This window comes from Hemibagrus wyckioides, linkage group LG02 (assembly GCF_019097595.1).
Source record: "Hemibagrus wyckioides isolate EC202008001 linkage group LG02, SWU_Hwy_1.0, whole genome shotgun sequence".
NCBI lineage: Eukaryota > Metazoa > Chordata > Actinopteri > Siluriformes > Bagridae > Hemibagrus > Hemibagrus wyckioides.
The window spans coordinates 9958533-9978449 of NC_080711.1; the positions used below are offsets into that span (position 1 = coordinate 9958533).

A 19917-nucleotide genomic window follows, 5' to 3' on the forward strand; every position below is an offset into this window, starting at 1 on the left:
GGAAGCAAGTGCATCTCACAGTTTCAACTCCTAATACAACTAACTTGGCAGTTATAATATATTTTCACTGATGTTGTTGATGACTGTGGAAACATTGTGAATACTGTGATATTTAATGCCATCTCTTATTTAAACACATGTAAAATTGCTTTACTGTTGGTAAGTCGGATTTATGATTTGTTTGTGTCTCTGATTCTGAGTTTAAACTCTCCACTTCATCGAACTGATTCAAAACTTTTCATCAATTATTTAGTTAAATTATTTGAATACTATTTGAATTGATTCAAAACTCAAAGAAGCTCAAATTAGTTCAAAATGTCTGATTCAATTAATCAATTCAATAATCAATGAATCAAATCAATGATTCACTTCAGTTCAAACTGTCCGCTTCAATGAACTGACCTAAAACTCAATGACTTGTTTACATTGATGATTTAATTAAATAATCGGAATAGGTTTGAATTGTCCACTTCAATGAAGTGATACAAAATTAAATTATTTATTTGCCTCAGTGACCCCATTTAATGATTCAAACCAGTTTAAACTGTCTGCTTTAAAAAATTGACTGAAAAGTCATTTTGTTTGCACCAATGATACTGTTCAATGAGTCAAATAAGTTCAAACTGTCTACTTCAATGAATTGATTTAATACTCAAAGATTCATTCATTAAATATTTTGAACCTACTAGGACAAATGGCTGTTTCTTTGATACAATGGGTCCTGATTTAGAAATAAATAAATAACCATTCCAACCCATTTCAGAGTACATGTTCTGAATTATGTCGAAAGGCTGAAAGATGTGACTTAAGCTACATCACCCAGCCTATTCCTATTTACAACATCTGTGAATTTGTGTACAAAATTGTATAACTGGCCTAGGGCCCTTTCCATTTTTGTCTACTGTACTGCATATATTCAAGTATGAGTAGAACACATCCTATTCAACAGTTTTCTCAAGGTCGAGCTTCCTCTTGCGTTTTCTCTGCTCCAATCTCACCTCTCAGAGGGAAGACAACTTGACCCGAGCCCTCACTTGGCACCATCATGCCGTAGATGAATATGGCACTCAGGGCTCCATGCCAAGACAGAAAAACAACAACATCTGTAAGATTGCCAGGAACATAAGCATGGCAGGCAAAGAGGCTTGGGGAAAAAAAGCTGAATGCCTTGTAAATATCATTCAGAAGAAGGCAGATGAGATTGCAGTGTAATGGAAGTTGGTTAACATATCAGAGTTTATCTGATGGCTTATGGCTTATAGCGGTTTTCAGGAGACCGTACATAACAGGGACATGGGATGCCGGAGGAGTGCATCAGGGTTCAACCCTGTAAAGGAGACTTTGCAAGAATGATTGCTCAAACCTGATGTTTAACAGCTGATAGGACCGGGGAATTACACCTAGTACAACAGTACAACAGTACCTAGTACAGTCCCTCTCCAGGTGCCTGAGAACACATAAAAAAGCAGGAACGCATTTACAACACGCAACTTCCTGTCTACCTGTAATTACTCGGGAGCTCCTGTGAATGTCATTCGTCCCCTGAGGATGCCACTTCAACATGGCTGACATTTCTACTCTCAATTAAAATCCCTCTTTTATGCCACATATAAATATTTGTGTGCAGCAGACTAAATTCTGCCAATCATCACTGCGAATGCACAAGCTATTCTATAGAGCGTGCATCAAAAACCTCACATAAGCAGTTTGTTACTGTGCACACCAAGCAGACATGTTTCACATTAAGATCACTGGAACGAGATGCAGCTAAAATGCTGCTAAATGCAGCGGGATGCAAGCCTAATGGCTGGTTTATTTTTAGAAATATATTGCAGGGCCCACAGAGCTTAAAAAGTGTCTGGGTTGACTCATTGCTTACGGTAGAGAAATATGGCAACCATGCAAAGTTAACATTTGGGTCTTTCCACCAAGGACGAGTAGCATGAGAAAGTGATTATTGATACAATAATTATTATCATCAAGACTAAAAGAAGGGGAGGAAAACAGAAATCAAGATTCTCCCTGTGTTAACACGTCTGAATGCATCAGGAAATCACAGCATTTTAGATGCCATGGAGAACTAGAAAAAATGTGATGGAATTAAAGCTTTTGTCTTCAAGAATTTCTGGACGTATGACATAAATAAAAGTCTTCAGACAGAATTCAAGCAGATTGTGGATCATGTTCCGCTGTGAGAGTGTGAATGTGCGTTATACTTGTAAAGGAGAGGGAAACACCCCCACAGACACACACTGTCTGCCTCCACAACAGAATATTACATCTGTTAATTCCAAAACATAATTAATAACAGTAACATGACAGTTCATTTCTTCATTTCTTTCCTTTGTGAGACTGAACTAACATTGACTAAAGATCTTTTTGTTTTGAAATTCAATATGCATAGATAAACTTGAAAATAATCTTTCTTCTCAAATAAAATACTTTGTGCAACTACTTTGGTAAGCTTTGTGTTTAATTTCAATAAAAGAATTCACTAATGCATACACACACACACACACACACACACACACTGATGTGGCTCATAGAAAGTCAAAAGGATGGATATAAGGAGGCTTTGCAGGTAATAATATAAAAGGAGCTTTAATGTGAACAAGACAGATGTAAGGGGTGCTTGTACCGAAAGCATGCTAAAAATACAGTACATGAAACAATTTGCCACACATTTAACATTATGGACTATTACAATAAAGAAAACAGGCTTTAGCAATACAACACATTCTCACTTCCAATTGGGTACCCCTTTGGCGGCATTTTCAATATGCAGTGTACTCCATTAGTTTCAGTGAGAAACCTATGGTTGTCAAAACAAGACACCATAGACAAGAAGAGCATGGGAAATAGGGGAGCATGCCCATAAATTATATTTTGGGGTACAACACTGTCATTGGGACCTATACTGTATGTTGTAGAATGATTTTCAATTTAAACAACCACAATAATTTTATTTACATTACGCTATTACGTAATTTTTGAGCACCTAACCCAAGCAAATACAATTACTGTCATAGTTTAATCAAAAACTCTCACCCAACAGCAAGCGGCAAATCTTGCAGATGGGTTATATCCAGAAGCAGCCAAAGTCGAACACACCTATTCAAAAATGGTCTTTATCCTGAACATCACATGAACAAACAAGACACCAGGTCGAAGTGATACACTATATTGCCAAAAGTATTCGCTCACCCATCCAAACAATCAGAATCAGGTGTTCCAATCACTTCCATGGCCACAGGTGTATAAAATCAATCACCTAGGCATGCAGACTGTTTTTACAAACATTTGTGAAAGAATGGGTCGCTCTCAGGAGCTCAGTGAATTCCAGCGTGGAACTGTGATAGGATGCCACCTGTGCAACAAATCCAGTCGTGAAATTTCCTCACTCCTAAATATTCCACAGTCAACTGTCAGCTGTATTATAAGAACGTGGAAGTGTTCTTATACGACAGCAACTCAGCCACGAAGTGGTAGGCCACGTAACCTGACAGAGCGGGGTCAGCGGATGCTGAGGCGCATAGTGCTAAGAGGTCGCCAACTTTCTGCAGAGTCAATCACTACAGACCTCCAAACTTCATGTGGCCTTCAGATTAGCTCAAGAACAGTGCGCAGAGAGCTTCATGGAATGGGTTTCCATGGCCGAGCAGCTGCATCCAAGCCATACATCACCAAGTGCAATGCAAAGCATCGGATGCAGTGGTGTAAAGAACGCCGCCACTGAACTCTAGAGCAGTGGAGACGCGTTCTCTGGAGTTACGAATCGCGCTTCTCCATCTGGCAATCTGATGGACGAGTCTGGGTTTGGCGGTTGCCAGGAGAACGATACTTGTCTGACTGCATTGTGCCAAGTGTAAAGTTTGGTGGAGGGGGGATTATGGTGTGGGGATGTTTTTCAGGAGCTGGGCTTGGCCCCTTAGTTCCAGTGAAAGGAACTCTGAATGCTTCAGCATACCAAGACATTTTGGACAATTCCATGCTCCCAACTTTGTGGGAACAGTTTGGAGCTGGTCCCTTCCTCTTCCAACATGACTGTGCACCAGTGCACAAAGCAAGGTCCATAAAGACATGGATGACAGAGTCTGGTGTGGATGAACTTGACTGGCCTGCACAGAGTCCTGACCTCAACGCGATAGAACACCTTTGGGATGAATTAGAGCGGAGACTGAGAGCCAGGCCTTCTCATCCAACATCAGTGTGTGACCTCACAAATGCACTTCTGGATGAATGGTCAAAAATTCCCATAAACACACTCCTAAACCTTGTGGACAGCCTTCCCAGAAGAGTTGAAGCTGTTATAGCTGCAAAGGGTGGACCGACGTCATATTGAACCCTATGGATTAGGAATGGGATGTCACTTAAGTTCATATGCGAGTCAAGGCAGGTGAGTGAATACTTTTGGCAATATAGTGTATCTCCAACAGTCCTTCAATTTCCACCACCAGCCAGAGTTTGCTAGCATTTCAGAACCAGGCACAAAGACCATAATGGTGGACAAAACACATCTTTTTGGTGGCAAAGACGGCTGACCCAGGGTCTCTGGTTATATTGTGGTGCAAAGGGACATATTATCTTTGTATGTCCCATCTATGCACCTCGACCTGTGGTGTGTTTCATTCACACTCAAGCTCACATTCCACTTCACTCACCACTGTTGTCAAACTTACTGCCTGTAAATTATTTGTTTCGGTACTTGCCCTCCTTGTCAGCCGACAATTTAATTTTGAGAGAACTGTCATCAACTCCAACTCCAAAACCCACTGAAATCGGTAACTGAAAAGCCACTCAGCCAAAGTCATGTGCGCTGTGTCACCAAGAAACCATGGACTTCCTGGTTCTGGAGCAATCCATGACTGGCATCATATTTGGGCACCCGTGTATCATCAGACACAACCCAGTGCAATCCTGGTCAACAGGAGAGGTCCTGAAGTAGGGCAAGGTTTGCTTTCCTGAATGTTTTTCCAATCTTCCAATGATGCTCCATTTTCTACTTCCATTGAAAGCCCCAGTGAACAACAATCCATGGATAATCCTCCATGTTATGCCCACTTCAATGGGCATTCTGTCCTAAACAGGCTTCAGAACTGCCTCCACACAAGCCATGGGACTGTGCAACTGACCTTCTTCCTGATGAGTCAGTGCCTTGTGGTAAGATTTATTCACTCACCATTCCTGAACAGAAGGCCATGGAGGAGTACATTGAGGAGGCTCTACAACAAGAATGTAGCCATCCCTGAATGTCCCCAGCTGCTTCAAGCTTCTTCGTGGTCAAGAAGGACAGAGGCTTGCAGCCTTATAGTGATTATCAATCCCTCAACAAGACCACTGTGAAGTTCTTTTATCCACTTACCCTCATCCCAACTAACTTAGAACAATTTAGAGGAGCCCCAGTCTTCACAAAGTTGGATCTTCGCAGCGCCTATAACCTCACATGAGGGGGATGAGTGGAAGACTGCTTTTGTGACCCCTACTGGCCACTATGAATACTTGGACATGCCTTATGGACTGGTCAACGCCCCCTTCATATTCCCTCCTTGTGTCAACTGTGTTTTTGTCTACCCTTCCTGAGAAGCGTGTGCTATCCAAGTTTCCCATAGTTTAAAGTAACTGTGAATAAACTATGTTTCTTCTCACCTGAATTCCAGTCTCTGAGTCTGGCATTCCGTAACATCCTGACCAAGAGTTGGGAGTAAGAACATGTTGGCTTTATGCAGTTGGGGTCAGGGGTGTAAAATACTTGAATAATTTTACTTGATTACTGTACTTAATTTATTTTTGGGAATTTAATTTTTGTACTTAATTATTTTATGGGATTTGTACTTTATTCAAGTACAGTTTAAACTGACTACTTGTACTTTTACTTGACTACATTTCTGAAGAAAAAACAGTACTTTTTACTCCTTACAATTTTTATTCGACTTGAAAAATACTGCATTTTTATTTTATCTCATGCACATCAAATATGCTAAATGGATGTTTATATATGTGCACTTGTGCAAGAACCAATGATGTTTGTTTTCATGCATTTCAGCTTCAGTTATAACTTTCATAAGGGAAATTTCTGGCTTCAAATGTTTGAAGTTACAAGATTGAGTGCAAATAAAAGGATTAGAATTTAAATGCAATTCATGTTTTGGTGGGAACGATTGCTATTTTTAAATTAAATGTTTTTAAATCCAAAAAAAGTGTTTAAATGAACATTGTATGTTAAATTAATTGTAAATCACATTTAGTGATGCTCTTACCAGGGAGTGGATCAGTGATATTATGATATATTGAGTAACAATTATAACTGTCAATGAATTATTTTTAATCTAAATAATTACATGATTTGCTCATTAATTAATCTAATTAGTCGCAAATATTTTATATTTGCTGGGAAAAACTCTAAATGCCCCAAATAATCAATTAAAAGATTAATTGTTGTGTGTTTTAATTCTGTCACTTGTTCATCACTAATCATTATTAATTCATCACAAGTTCTTGTATTCTGTCGGCATGTTTCTAGACTCTGCATCAGATCTTGCTTTGCAAACCTACAGCAAAAAACAGTCAGTAGAAGCAACATGACTGAGAGCGAGAGAATGCCAGTGTTCAGCTGTACATATGATCCAGAGTCAGACACAGATGAAGTAGAGACTCTGGCAGAAGAAACAGCTATGAGAATGAACCAGGACATCTTGGGATGGTTATCTGACACATTTATGTACTTGTAGAGTTTTCACAGCCCATTTGCAATGATAGATGAGCAACAAACATACACATAAATATTGTGATAAGGTTCGCTATGCACTTTAACGAAACAGCACGCACACAAATATGGTTAAAACATTAGCTGTTGCATCATGTTCAAATATTACTTCTCGGAAACTATGGTAATGCCGGACTGTCAGCCAGCAGCCGTGGGCAATGCTTTTGCAGTGTGAAGTCACACTGCTCAGAGAATAAAAACGGCATGTACAGTACAATGAGACTGCTTTGGTTTAATAGGGATTAAACAATATGGAGTGGGTTGATTTTTATCATTGTAGGGTGGTTGTGTTCACAACACTGCCAACACACATTTATGTCCAAACACCATGTAATACTGGATTTTTGCATAATAGGTGAAATTATCTCATCATTTCCTCACCCTCATGTTGTCCCAGCTGTATATGACTTTCTTTCTTCGCATGAACACAAAGATGGTGTAAATGATGGTTTTTTTTGTGCACTCTACTGTGCTGCATTTTAATTGTTGTTAAAATAATTGTTGTAAACAATGTTTGACCAGTGTCATTTTGCTCTCTCCCTTTAACTAAACCTGCATGTGTCTGACAAAACATTTTATGCAGTTTATTTGCAAGCAATTTCACTTTGTACTGATGGTGCAATTTGACCTTTTTTCTAGGCTACTTGTACTTTTTAATACTTGAGTACTATTTATAAGCTGTACTTTTTTACTTTTACTTGGGTATATTTTGGGGCAGATACTTATAATTTTAATTGAGTAAAAATTTCAATGAGTATCTGTACTTTCACTTGAGCATAATTTTTGTGTACTGTTTACACCTCTGGGAAAGAATCATTTCGCCAAGTACTTCTATCCAAAGAAAAAAGTGCAGATTCTAGAAAAGAGGAGTGACAGTGAGGATGAAGAAGCACCAATCTTCGTGGACTCACTTGTAGGTGGAAAAACTGCACATATGGATGTAAATATTACTGATGTTTCATTGAAACTAGACACAGGGGCACAGGTAAACATCCTGCCCATAAATGACAATGCAAGACATGGGTAAGGATGCAACTACAAAAGAAGCTATGCACAGTGACTGGGTAAAGGAATATCAGGAAGTGTTCAAAGAAATAGGATGTTTACCAGGAGAACACAAGATAAAGTTGAGGGAAAATGCAGAACCGGTTATTCACCCAGCAAGAAAGGTGCCAGTTGCTTTAAAGAAAAGACTGAGAGAGAAACTGGACACTGATAAAAGAAGAAATCATCAGGAAAATAGAAGAACCCACGGAATGGTGAACCCCCTCGTAATAGTTGAGAAAACTGATGGGGATCTAAGACTGTGTATAGATCCGAAGGACTTAAACAAAGCAATCTAATGAGACCACTACATATTTCCAACTAAATGAGATATAACTAGTGCAATGAGTGGAGCATGTTTCTTTTCTAAATTGGATGCCTGGGGCCGCACTAAGGAAGGTCCTGAATCAAGCACAAAGAACAGGGTTAAAACTGAATAAAAACAAGTGTCATTTCAGTATGAGAGGAATTACATACCTGGGAGAGAGACAAACTGAAAAAGGGGAACAGCCAGACAGAGAAAAAAATCCAGGCCTTAGTGTTAGTAAATTACCTGGGAAAGTTTGTTCAAAAGCACTTAGTGGCAAACACCCTGAGCAGGGCTAGCTTGCTTAATAACACAAGCACTGCAGAAGAAGATGTGCAGATTCACGTGGACTCACATATGCCAGTGTCACCTGCAAAGTGGGCCAATATAGCTATCGAAACAGAAATATGAACATTTGAAGAGAGTGATAGAAATAATTCACATGCCTGGGGAAGGAATGTTGGATAACCAATACCAACACTTTAAAGATGAACTGTCAGTGCTAGATGGAGTTCTGCTAAAAGGAACTTGTGCATGAGAACATGCAGAAGTGAATGTTATGCAGTAATACTGTATTTATAAATACAAACCAACACACACACACACACACACACACAAAACCAAACAAAACAGGTCATTTTAAAAGTATTGAGCTATTAAACAAATAAAAAATTGAGCCAAATAGTGTGCTTTACAGCTGTCAGTAATGTGCAGATAAATGCAAATATGTATGGCATGTTTTCACACACACACACACACACATACAAAATCAATCCAGTGCAAAACAGTGCAAAAGGTGCAAAAAAGTACAAAAAGGTAAAAAGGTGCTAGTAACCTAAAGAATAGTGTGCAAAATGTGAATTATGTGGTAACGCAGACAGCCTACTTTTGCTGGAGAAGTGCTGCGGCTAAATTTGAAAAGACAGAAGCAAAAGCATTAGCTTCCTTTTTCTTTGAGCCATCTGCTGCCATCTCAGTTTTGCTTCTGTTCTGCTCTGTTCTTCCCTTCTCAGTTCCCGCTCTTCCTCAGTTTGCTGTTGGACCATTTCATGCATAAACAGCAAAAAGTCCTTGGATGCAGAGTTCGATGCTTTGCGTTTGTTGACTCTCTGTAAAAACAAACCAAAACAAATACATTCATAAAAAATAAGCAGTTTTTTTTAAATTGCAGTTAAGACCTATGTGTTACTGTATAATCTGATGTATTGTTTGTAAGAGAACTATTTATATAGCAGGTGAATTATGCAGCAACAATACCTGATCTGGTCCTTGTGGGATGTGATGAGACCCCCCTCTAATTCCTGCTATGTTCTGGGAATTGCTGTTCCTCTCTGTAATAAATATACACTATATTGCCAAAAGTATTCGCTCACCCATCCAAATAATCAGAATCAGGTGTTCCAATCACTTCCATGGCCACAGGTGTTTAAAATCAAGCACCTAGGCATGCAGACTGTTTTTACAAACATTTGTGAAAGAATGGGTCACTTTCAGGAGTTCAGTGAATTCCAGCGTGGTACTGTGATAGGATGCCACCTGTGCAACAAATCCAGTCGTGAAATTTCCTCGCTCCTAAATATTCCACAGTCAACTGTCAGCTGTATTATAAGAACGTGGAAGTGTTTGGGAATGACAGCAACTCATCCACGAAGTGGTAGGCCACGTAAACTGACGGAGCGGGGTCAGCGGATGCTGAGGCGCATAGTGCGAAGAGGTCGCCAACTTCCTGTAGAGTCGATCGCTACAGACCTCCAAACTTCATGTGGCCTTAAGATTAGCTCAAGAACAGTGCGCAGAGAGCTTCATGGAATGGGTTTCCATGGCCGAGCAGCTGCATCCAAGCCATACATCACCAAGTGCAATGCAAAGCATCGGATGCAGTGGTGTAAAGCACGCCGCCACTGGACTCTAGAGCAGTGGAGACGCGTTCTCTGGAGTGACCAATTGCGCTTCTCCATCTGGCAATCTGCTGGACGAGTCTGGGTTTGGCGGTTGCCAGGAGAACGGTACTTGTCTGACTGCATTGTGCCAAGTGTAAAGTTTCGTGGAGGGGGGATTATGGTGTGGGGTTGTTTTTCAGGAGCTGGGCTTGGTCCCTTAGTTCCAGTGAAAGGAACACTGAATGCTTCAGCATACCGAGACATTTTGGACAATTCCATGCTCCCAACTTTGTGGGAACAGTTTGGAGCTGGCCCCTTCCTCTTCCAACATGACTGTGCACCAGTGCACAAAGCAAGGTCCATAAAGACATGGATGACAGAGTCTGGTGTGGATGAACTTGACTGGCCTGACCTCAACCCGATAGAACACCTTTGGGATGAATTAGAGTGGAGACTGAGAGCCAGGCCTTCGCGTCCAACATCAGTGTGTGACCTCACAAATGCGCTTCTGGAAGAATGGTCAAAAATTCCCATAAACACACTCCTAAACCTTGTGGACAGCCTTCCCAGAAGAGTTGAAGCTGTTATAGCTGCAAAGGGTGGACCAACGTCATATTGAACCCTATGGATTAGGAATGGGATGTCACTTAAGTTCATATGCGAGTCAAGGCAAGTGAGCGAATACTTTTGGCAATATAGTGTATATTCAGTCTTGGGCTCATACAAAACACACACTGCAGTGGTGGACCATCAGGGCCTTCAGAATCAATAGTGCAGGTGCCCGTAGCTTAAAATAAGTGGCAAGGTTCCATTAACCAATCAGATTTCAAGTTGGCGTCACTGGGGCCATCTAGCAGGCATACGATTACGTCAGCAATTTCACGTCTTTTTATTGGATAATTGGAGTAGTCCGAGGCAGCAAACCGCACAAACTAAATAAAATATATGTATATTTTAACTCACAATGGCTGACAGAGGAGAAGAAATCGATTTGGTCGCGGACATCCTTACAAATGTATTTTCAAGACGGACTTTTCAAGAAAATCCTTTTGATTCTTCCAAATAGTTGGTAAGCTTTTTCAAGAACCATTTATGCTTTGGGGTTTTCTTTTGCACAAAACAGTTTGCCTTCATTCCAAATCCTGGGGTGGACTGTGGTTTTTTTTTTTTTTTGCTGCAGTGAAAGGAGACTTGTGAGACTGAATTTTGTTAATTTGTTTTTTTGCTATATGTAATGTAATTTTATTCATGTTTGCTACAAGAGCCTGTGACATGACGCACTGTTATACATTGTTTTTATATTCCAGTGGCGAACCGTCAGGGCCAGCAAGGCCTTCTCTGCTGGCCTAAACAGCAGTGATCTGAATCACTGACTTGCATTTTAAAATATTTAATATATTTTTCCATGATTGTGTATTAAATTATTCCCAATAATTTATTCTCTACATTTCATAGCTTTTCCCTTGGTTGCGCTGCTTCCAATAGTGTATATTTATGATGAGTATTTATCCAGTCATATTTCAGCCAGTGGCTGACATCATGTGTCGCCAGAGTGAAAATCTGTCTTAGGGCTTCAGAATCAATAGTGCAGGCGCCCGTAGCTTAAAATAACTGGCAATCAAATTGTTACCTTAACCAGTCAGACTTCAAGTTGGCTTCACTGGGGCCATCTAGCAGGTTATGTCAGCAATTTCCCGTCCTTTGACTGGATAATTGGAGTAGTCAGAGGCAGCGACCCGCCCATATATATTGTTTCTATATTCGCTGTGTCTCATTTCGGATGCTGCATCCTCCGGAGATTGCAGTTTGCTGCATACGTCATCAAGAATGTCTTTTTTGAGAAAAGTAGCTGTAATAAAATTGGCTATTCCTTGTGAGGTATGAAATACTGTAGCCTAATTTCTTTTTTACTTTGCTATTTAATGGTTGATTAGGATCTATTGCCATGGCATCCAGGGGCGATTCTAGAATTTTCATTTAAGGGCAGCTCAGCCCCCAATGAAGGCATAATAGTAAAAAATAAATAAATTAATTAAATAAAATAAAGGTTTGACTAACAGGGTAGGATGGTAAACTTATTGCAGCATTCCACTGTATTGCATAGATGTGTATAACATTTGAGTACTGAACATGCCAAATACGAGTCTTCCTGATCACACACACACACACACTTGTCCTCTGATCCTTGCTCTGTGACACTGTCTTCTGCGGATTGAAGAACGACGGGGTCAGAGGCAGCGAGCCGCCCATATACATGGTTTCTATATTCACTGCATCTCATTTCGGATGCTGCATCCTCCAGAGATTGCAGTTTGCTGCATACGTCATCAAGAATGTCTTTTTTGAGAAAAGTAACTGTAATAAAATTGACTATTCCTTGTGAGGTGTGAAATACTGTAGCCTAATTTCTTTTTTACTTTGTTATTTAATGGTTGATTAGTATCTATTGTAAGAAACTACAGACTGCCTCAACCCAGATTCTACTCCACAGTGCACATCTGAAAGAGCTCATTCCCAAAAAGGCTTACATATCATATAGAAATATGTTTAATTCAATTCAGTTATCTTTATGGTATTTTTACATAGGCTTAAAGCAGCTTTACCAAACTTTAACAACACTTAATCCAATCAATTATTAGTCTAGGAGTGGCAGCAAGACATCAAAAACCACCACTGAACAAAGGGTATACGTGACTGTGATTACCATTTAGTACTGCCCGACCATTTGGGTGATAACATCTATAACAATACCTAGCCAAGGTGTATGTGACCGTGATTACCATTTATGGACATCCGGCTAGACGATAGTATTACCCAGTTATTTGGGGAATACTGTATTTCCTTCGCCAGCTGAGGAACTTCAACCTGCCACAGGAGCTGCTGAAACAGTTCTACTCCACCATCATTGAATCCATCCTCTGCACAGCAATAACTGTCTGGTTCAGCTCAGCTACCAAATCTGACCTCAGAAGACTACAGAGGATAGTCCAGACTGCTGAGCGAATCATTGACAATACATCTTATGAACAGTTAACTTCAATAAACGTGTAATACAAAACACTATTTATACACTTATTTATTTAACACACATACTTATTTACATTTCCTTGCATTTGTACCTAACATACCTGTACACACATCTAATACCATCCATTGTCTATTTTGTATATTATATAATTTTATTTAAATATTTTTGTATATTGTTATTCCCTATTTACTTATTCTATTTTTATTATTTTTTATTATCTGTGTCTTGTCTTGTTACTGTCATTCTGTTGTGCTGTGGAAGCTTCATTAAAACAAATTCCTCGTATGTGTAAACATACCTGATTCTGATTTTGATTCTGAATCAATCATAAAAACACACACACATTTTCCTCTACTTCTGATGCTAGCGCTGTGAACTGAAGAACATGCTGAATAAAGCTTTCCACCATTTTCAAATGAGTTTTAAAGGGGACTGAGGTAATCTTGAAATTTGTGTACTGGTCAGGGAGCTAATCAGGGGGCCTGAGCAGAAATAATGGCTGATGAGTGCTTGAAGGAGGCTACGTAAATCCCCCCTAAAAAGGGCCTAGAGATGCCCCTGGAGTCTTATTTCTGTAATGTTTCCACTCCAGGGCTTACAGCTCCAGCTTCACACTCACTTGTGAGAGAAACACTCTCTGAGGCCTTGTCCATACTGAGACAGCATTTTTGTCAAGAGAAACAGAGCTTTTTGAGTGTGGCTTTTGAAAATGATGGCACATGTTTAGTCAAGTGATGCGTATTGTACCGATAGATATCTATGTTTATACCAGTATTGGGCCTGTTTTGTGCTATTCACTTTATTCACTATTCACTTCATATTACAGGCCTGAAAATTACTCACAGTTGTGGTCCTGCATCAAAACATGAGCGGGGCAGTTGCATTTTAGGTCAAACATGAGTGAGATCAAACATGAGAATGTTGAGATACTTTCCTAAAATTATTCTGCCAGAAGAATTGCTTGAAAACTTATGTCTGTTTCATCTGTGTCATCTCAGTGAGCTTTTATGAGGTTTCACACATGCGCAGTTAGGCAAATTTAACATTTTATGGCACTTTTAAGTGTGGATGAGAAACTTGGAAAACGCTAATGTGGACGGACAGAGTGTTGAAAAAAAACCCTGCTCCAAATGCTTAGAAAACCGAAGTGGAAACTGCAAACACTGCATTAATACTACTGAGCAACATTTGTATATTCCTCTACTTGCTTTATTTTAAATCCATGTTAATGTACATGTGATAGCTCTAAAATTAGTCCCATAACCATGATGAAGAAAGGTCCCATCACATACCGCATTTCTATTCATTAGTTAATTTCAGTCACACCCACAACAGCATCACTGACAGTGACTGTACTTAAAGCAGCCAAGCTCCTGGTGCCTCTTCTCTATAACACACGAGCAGCTTCACACCATGTTTGTTCTGGGTCTGCTCACCTGTGTCGTGCTAAGAGCATTCAGTGCTCAAGCAAAAGTGGTGGATAGCTTTGATGAGTGTAAAGAGTTTTTCTACCAAGGCAAAGAACCAAGCGGAATGGATCAGAATGCCATGAAAATCTGTCAGAAGCTGGAAAATAGAGGCTTTTATTATGCTTCTCTGTACTCGGTTCATCACAAGATCCCTCTCTACAGCGCCTACACATTGGACCCTGCATGCACAACCGACAATCAAAGGGCAAACACCTGGCACCTCGAGCCACAGGTGACTATGAGCTTAAGAGAAAAGACTTTCATTAGCAGTTTGAAGCTCTGCATTCCATAAGAATCAGTTCAGTTAATTAAACTATTGGTCTTCATTTTGTTTTGTTATTGCAACCAGTATGATAAATACATTTAAAAAAATAAAAATGTTCAAATGAAATTACATTGGATGCTTCAGTCAAACCAATGCTTACATGTTTTTTTAAGCGTTTAGCTAATGTGAGCTTTTTACATCATAGACTGAACAAAATTAAGCATTGCCTTTGGTTGAGCTAAATTAGTATTATATAATTGCATACTTAAATTTAACAGCTGACAGCTATTCAACCGAATTCATTACATACCTTTCTATCAAAGTTATCCGACATTATCAAGATGAATTTGTTCTGACACAGTTTAACTCTGACTTCTTGTTTGACTATACTTTATTGAATATTCTTTTTACCATAATTGTATTAAAAATGTCCAATAAAAGACAATGTAGACAGTAAGAACAAAGCCTTTACCCCTATGAAATTTAAAAGGAAAATCACCACTCAAAAGTCTTTTCTTACAAGCAATGAAACATCAAATGACCATTTAACATAATATTTCTTCTTTAGATTTCCCAATCTACATCCACAATTGATCATATGGTCCGTGAGGATCGAAATACTGAAAATATTTATAAAGGGAATCAAGCCATCAGCAGCGACTACAGTGGCACCGGATATGATCGTGGACACCTGAACCCCAACAGCTTCCAATGTGGTGTCGGCCGTACAGCAACGTTCACACTGACCAATGCTGCACCTATGATTGGGCGTTTCAACCGTGCCCACTGGAGAGGATGCGAGAGAACGCTGAGGAGTTATTTAATACAGAGGCTTGTCATGGATGCTGGCTTAGCAACAGCTTTCATTGTCACAGGTACAGTACCTGATCTCAATGTACGGATACCAGAAGACCGTAAAAAGGTCACGGTGCCCTCTCACATCTGGACGGCCGTCTGTTATAAACATCTCCTTTCTGACCATAAATCCTTTTCCTTCGGCTATATTGTGAGAAACCAGGAGGAAGAGCCTGTCATACACGTCATGAGTGTCTCAAAGCTGAATAATGAGCTTCAGTGGTACTTTGGAACCCATCAGCCAATTGGAATTTTTGCTGATGATTGTTTTAGTGACGAAAATAAATTAGTTGAGATTCAGGCTGTGTTTCAGAAATTATCTAATCTACCAGTGAGCCAAGCAGGCATGCAAGGCACGTCTCTTGCGGTAAAAAGGACCTTCAGCAGTGACAGCACACCTGGAAAAAAAGTCAAGGTGGATGAGAACACAGGAAAGATAGCCTTTGACAGCATGAGCACTTACTACAGTCTGGCAGAGGAGCTGAAGGTTTTTGCTCTAAGTGCTTGTCTTATAACTTATGTCAAATCACAAGTGAGGGAAATTCATGATGAGCTCAGAAAAAGGGAGGTATCCGCAGGGTCAGATGCTGTTGAATGCCTGCTGGTTCCAGAGGAGCAGAAGACAGCAGCTGACGGCTCAGTCTGCATAAGTGTCACAGAATCTGATTACAGCTGTCAATGCAACACAGGAGGTGAAACCAAGCCCTGCTGCTCCTCTCCCTGCTTGTACCAGAACAAATTCAATGGCTACAGGTGTTACGCAGACCAGAAGCTGATAGAGTGCTCACCCCCATACTCACGCATCACTGTTAATGGAAAGAGGTGCTTGGATAATCACCCCTGTGCCACATATGGTAAGGACTACTACTGGTGCTGGACCAATTATAGTCCCTTCTTTTTAGACTTGGAGTGGGACTACTGCAGCCCTCCGCTGTGGAACAGTAAGGCTAATAATGGGAAGTACTGCCGCAGCAACCATGCCTGTGCAAAATATGGTTCAAGATATACATGGTGCTACACAGATGATAAAGGCAACTGGGATTACTGTTGCACAAACTGTAGCCAGTAGATGGCTTACAGTGCTAATTACAATTAATACTAAAGCATGACGTTGCAAAGTTGATTGTGATTGTACTTGCATTTCTTACAAACATATAGTCTCTCATATGTGCATCTGAAATTAACATCTGCTTAAAATGTACTTTTCCCTGATGATTTGTATGCAAAAACAAAAGGATCAATAAAAACATCTATGAACCTTTAATATGATTGCAAATTCTTACACAAAGTAGTAGGATTTGTTTCAGGTAAAAACAAATCTCTGACATGTATGAGTGTAGACTCACATAAACACACACACACACATCTGCACTAAGCTTGAAGAACAATAATGTTATTCATGGTATTCAGCCCAAGAAATTGTCATTCAAATTTCAACTCATATTTATTTGTGTAGCACTTTACAGAATACTCTTTTTTTTTTTTTTTTACAAAAACTATGTCTTAATTACTAGATATTATGTCATTTAAAAGATATATGCTTTTGTAACAATAAAACATTGTTAAAACATTTTTTTCTCAAAATAATGGCATTTGTCATAACAGTATGTCTTTCCTGTTATAACAAGACATAGTATGTAATTTATATTATATGGTTAAATAACATTTACACATGACGTGCCATAGATCTATCTATCTGTCTCAAAAGTTAAACACAAACAAACCCCTGCAGGTTTTTGTAAATGTTTTATGAAGTCCTCTATTCTTTGGCATAAAATATTACAACACATAATTTATCTTAATTAAAATATAATATGCATGCACATTAAACTTGTAAGTAAGCACTCGCAGGAGGCGTGTTGGAATCCATATGCAGATCAGTTTATTCACAAAAACAGCAGGCAAAATCGTAAACAAAGTGGAAAGGCAAAATATAGTGGATATAAGTCAGATAAAGTCACCATTATTAATATAGTGCTTTATACAATACAGATTGTATCAAAGCAGCTTTACAGTATTAAACATATTAACAAAATTAAATTTAGCTCTAATGCAGCTCTAAAATGAGGACAGTCATAAACAGTTGATTTTAAGTCTATCACTGATTCAGTTCATCATTGATTCATTTCAGTTTAATAACTGTGATGTTAATCAATTAAGGAATTTGTTTAATTATTCTATAAAGCAGCTCCAGAGAAAACAGTGAGGAATCAGTAGTTCAGTTCAAATAGTATCTGTGCAATCAAGTCGAGGTTATCACTGGAAATTAAAGTGCCACTATTATGGATTTTTGAAAATTACCTTTCATACAATGTGTAACACAGCTGTGAATTAAAACATCCTGCAAAGTTTTAAATCTGAAAGTGCACCATGTAAAAAGTTATTGTCTCTCAAAAGATTGAGAGATAGATTGAGAGAGTTGATTCTGAGTCAAGAAAACGAGTCGTTTTTAAAATGAATCTTAAGCCGTTTTATGTTAACATCAACATAAAACATTGGCTGCGTCCAAAAGCCTAGGCAGCTGACTTGTTGCCTTGCTGCCCTATCAGGCAATGACTTCTTTCCTCTTTGTGGTTTAAAACAATGACTTCTTTCCTCTTTGTGGTTTAAAACAACTGTCATTGGGAGCCTGTGCCTATCTCAGGCATCATCGGGCATCAAGGCAGGATACACCCTGGACGGAGTGCCAACCCATGCCAACCCATCACAGGGCACACACACTCATTCACTCACGCAATCACACACTACGGGCTAGAGACTCCAGTCAGCCTAGAAGCATGTCTTTGGACTGTGGGAGGAAACCGGAGCACCCGGGGGAAACCCACCAAGCACAGGGAGAACATGCAAACTCCACACACACAGTGAACGTGCTAACCACTAAGCCACCGTGCCACCGGTTAAAAAAAAGTTTATAAATATAATTTTTTTTAAGAAAATGACAGATCATTTCGTAAGTTAAGACCCTAATTCCTCAGCTGGGATTGCTGAGCTGCATTGAAACTGCATTTTTAACCTTCAGTCTGTTGATCCCTATTAAAGTCCACTATATGGTGAAAATCCTGGAATGTTTTCCTCCAAAAACTTAGTTACCTTTGCTACCGAAAAAAGAAAGACAAATATCTTGGATGACATGGGGGTGAATAAATCATCAGGATTTTTTTTATTCTCAAAGTGGAATAATCCTTTGGTTGTGCTTGTGTACTGTCGCATGCAAAATACATATTTAGTTGTGTGTTGTGTTCATCTCTGGATAACAGGCTAAGAGCAATATCTGTTCGCTCGCAATTGTCTGGAAATGTGCCGATGATTAGAGAATGTTTGTCGTTGTTATTATTTGGAGTTATGATAAAGAATAGGCAGATCAGACTGGGTCTTCGGAGATTAGCATCACGCAAAGGAGGGGTTTGGAAAATGAATCATTGAGTAAATCATTTGGGAGTCGTTGAGCAAATAAGGTAAAAATAAATGCATATTATAAGACAATGAAAGTGTTTTTTGACCTTGCATGCATGTCAACCTGTTGTTGGGGACTCCCAAAATATGAACCTTTCATAATCCACAATAGGGGTGCTTTAAGTGTCCCCAACTAAGCAATTCTAAGTTAGCAATGCTAAGCAATGCTAAGTAACCAAAACTCCATTGACAGAATGAAGAAAAAACCTTGGGAGAAACCAGGCTCAGTCAGGGGGCCAGTTCTCCTCTGGCCAGATGAGCCAGCCAGTTGATCCAAGCTGCAGCAAAGTCAGTCAGATTGTGCAGAGGATTCATTTAGTTCCTGTGGTCTTGTCCCGATGGCTGTCTAGGAGACAAGGTCTTCACTGGGGATCTGTCTCTGGGACTCATCTAGTTGTCCTGATCTCCGCTGACATTCAGAGCTGTCGAGGTTGTCTGTAGGTCCTGATCCACCATCTGGGCTGGATACAGACTGGATCTGGGTGACCGCAGTGACCATTTGATCTGGATACAGACTGGATCTGGTGGCTACGGTGACCTCGGAATAAGAAAGAAATAGACTAATATTAGCATATATGCCATTCTTCTTACACAATTAAACAAGTACATGGGGTGTTATTGGAAGTGTTCCCGGTTCCGGTTGACCTAATTAATGCATCCTAACAATCCTTTAACAGATTGGAATTATAGAAATGTGTTAGTGTGTTATGTGTAAGCCAGGTTAAAGAGAAGGGTCTTTAATCTAGATTTAAACTGACAAAGTGTGTCTACCCCCCAAACAATGTTAGGTAGATTATTCCAGAGTTTGGGCGCAAAATAGGAAAAGGATCTGCGGCCCACAGTTGATTTTGAT

The 19917-nt window shown here is 39.5% G+C and overlaps 1 protein-coding gene across 1 annotated transcript; it reads left to right on the forward strand.

Moving 5' to 3' along the window:
• The first annotated feature begins 14410 nt into the window (after positions 1-14410).
• Positions 14411-16875, forward strand: LOC131344099 (uncharacterized). The gene is made up of 2 exons (XM_058376069.1): positions 14411-14723; positions 15325-16875. Exons 1-2 carry the CDS (start codon positions 14436-14438, stop codon positions 16678-16680), a joined length of 1644 nt encoding a protein of 547 aa, XP_058232052.1. The 5' UTR covers positions 14411-14435; the 3' UTR covers positions 16681-16875.
• The last annotated feature ends 3042 nt before the right edge of the window (positions 16876-19917 follow it).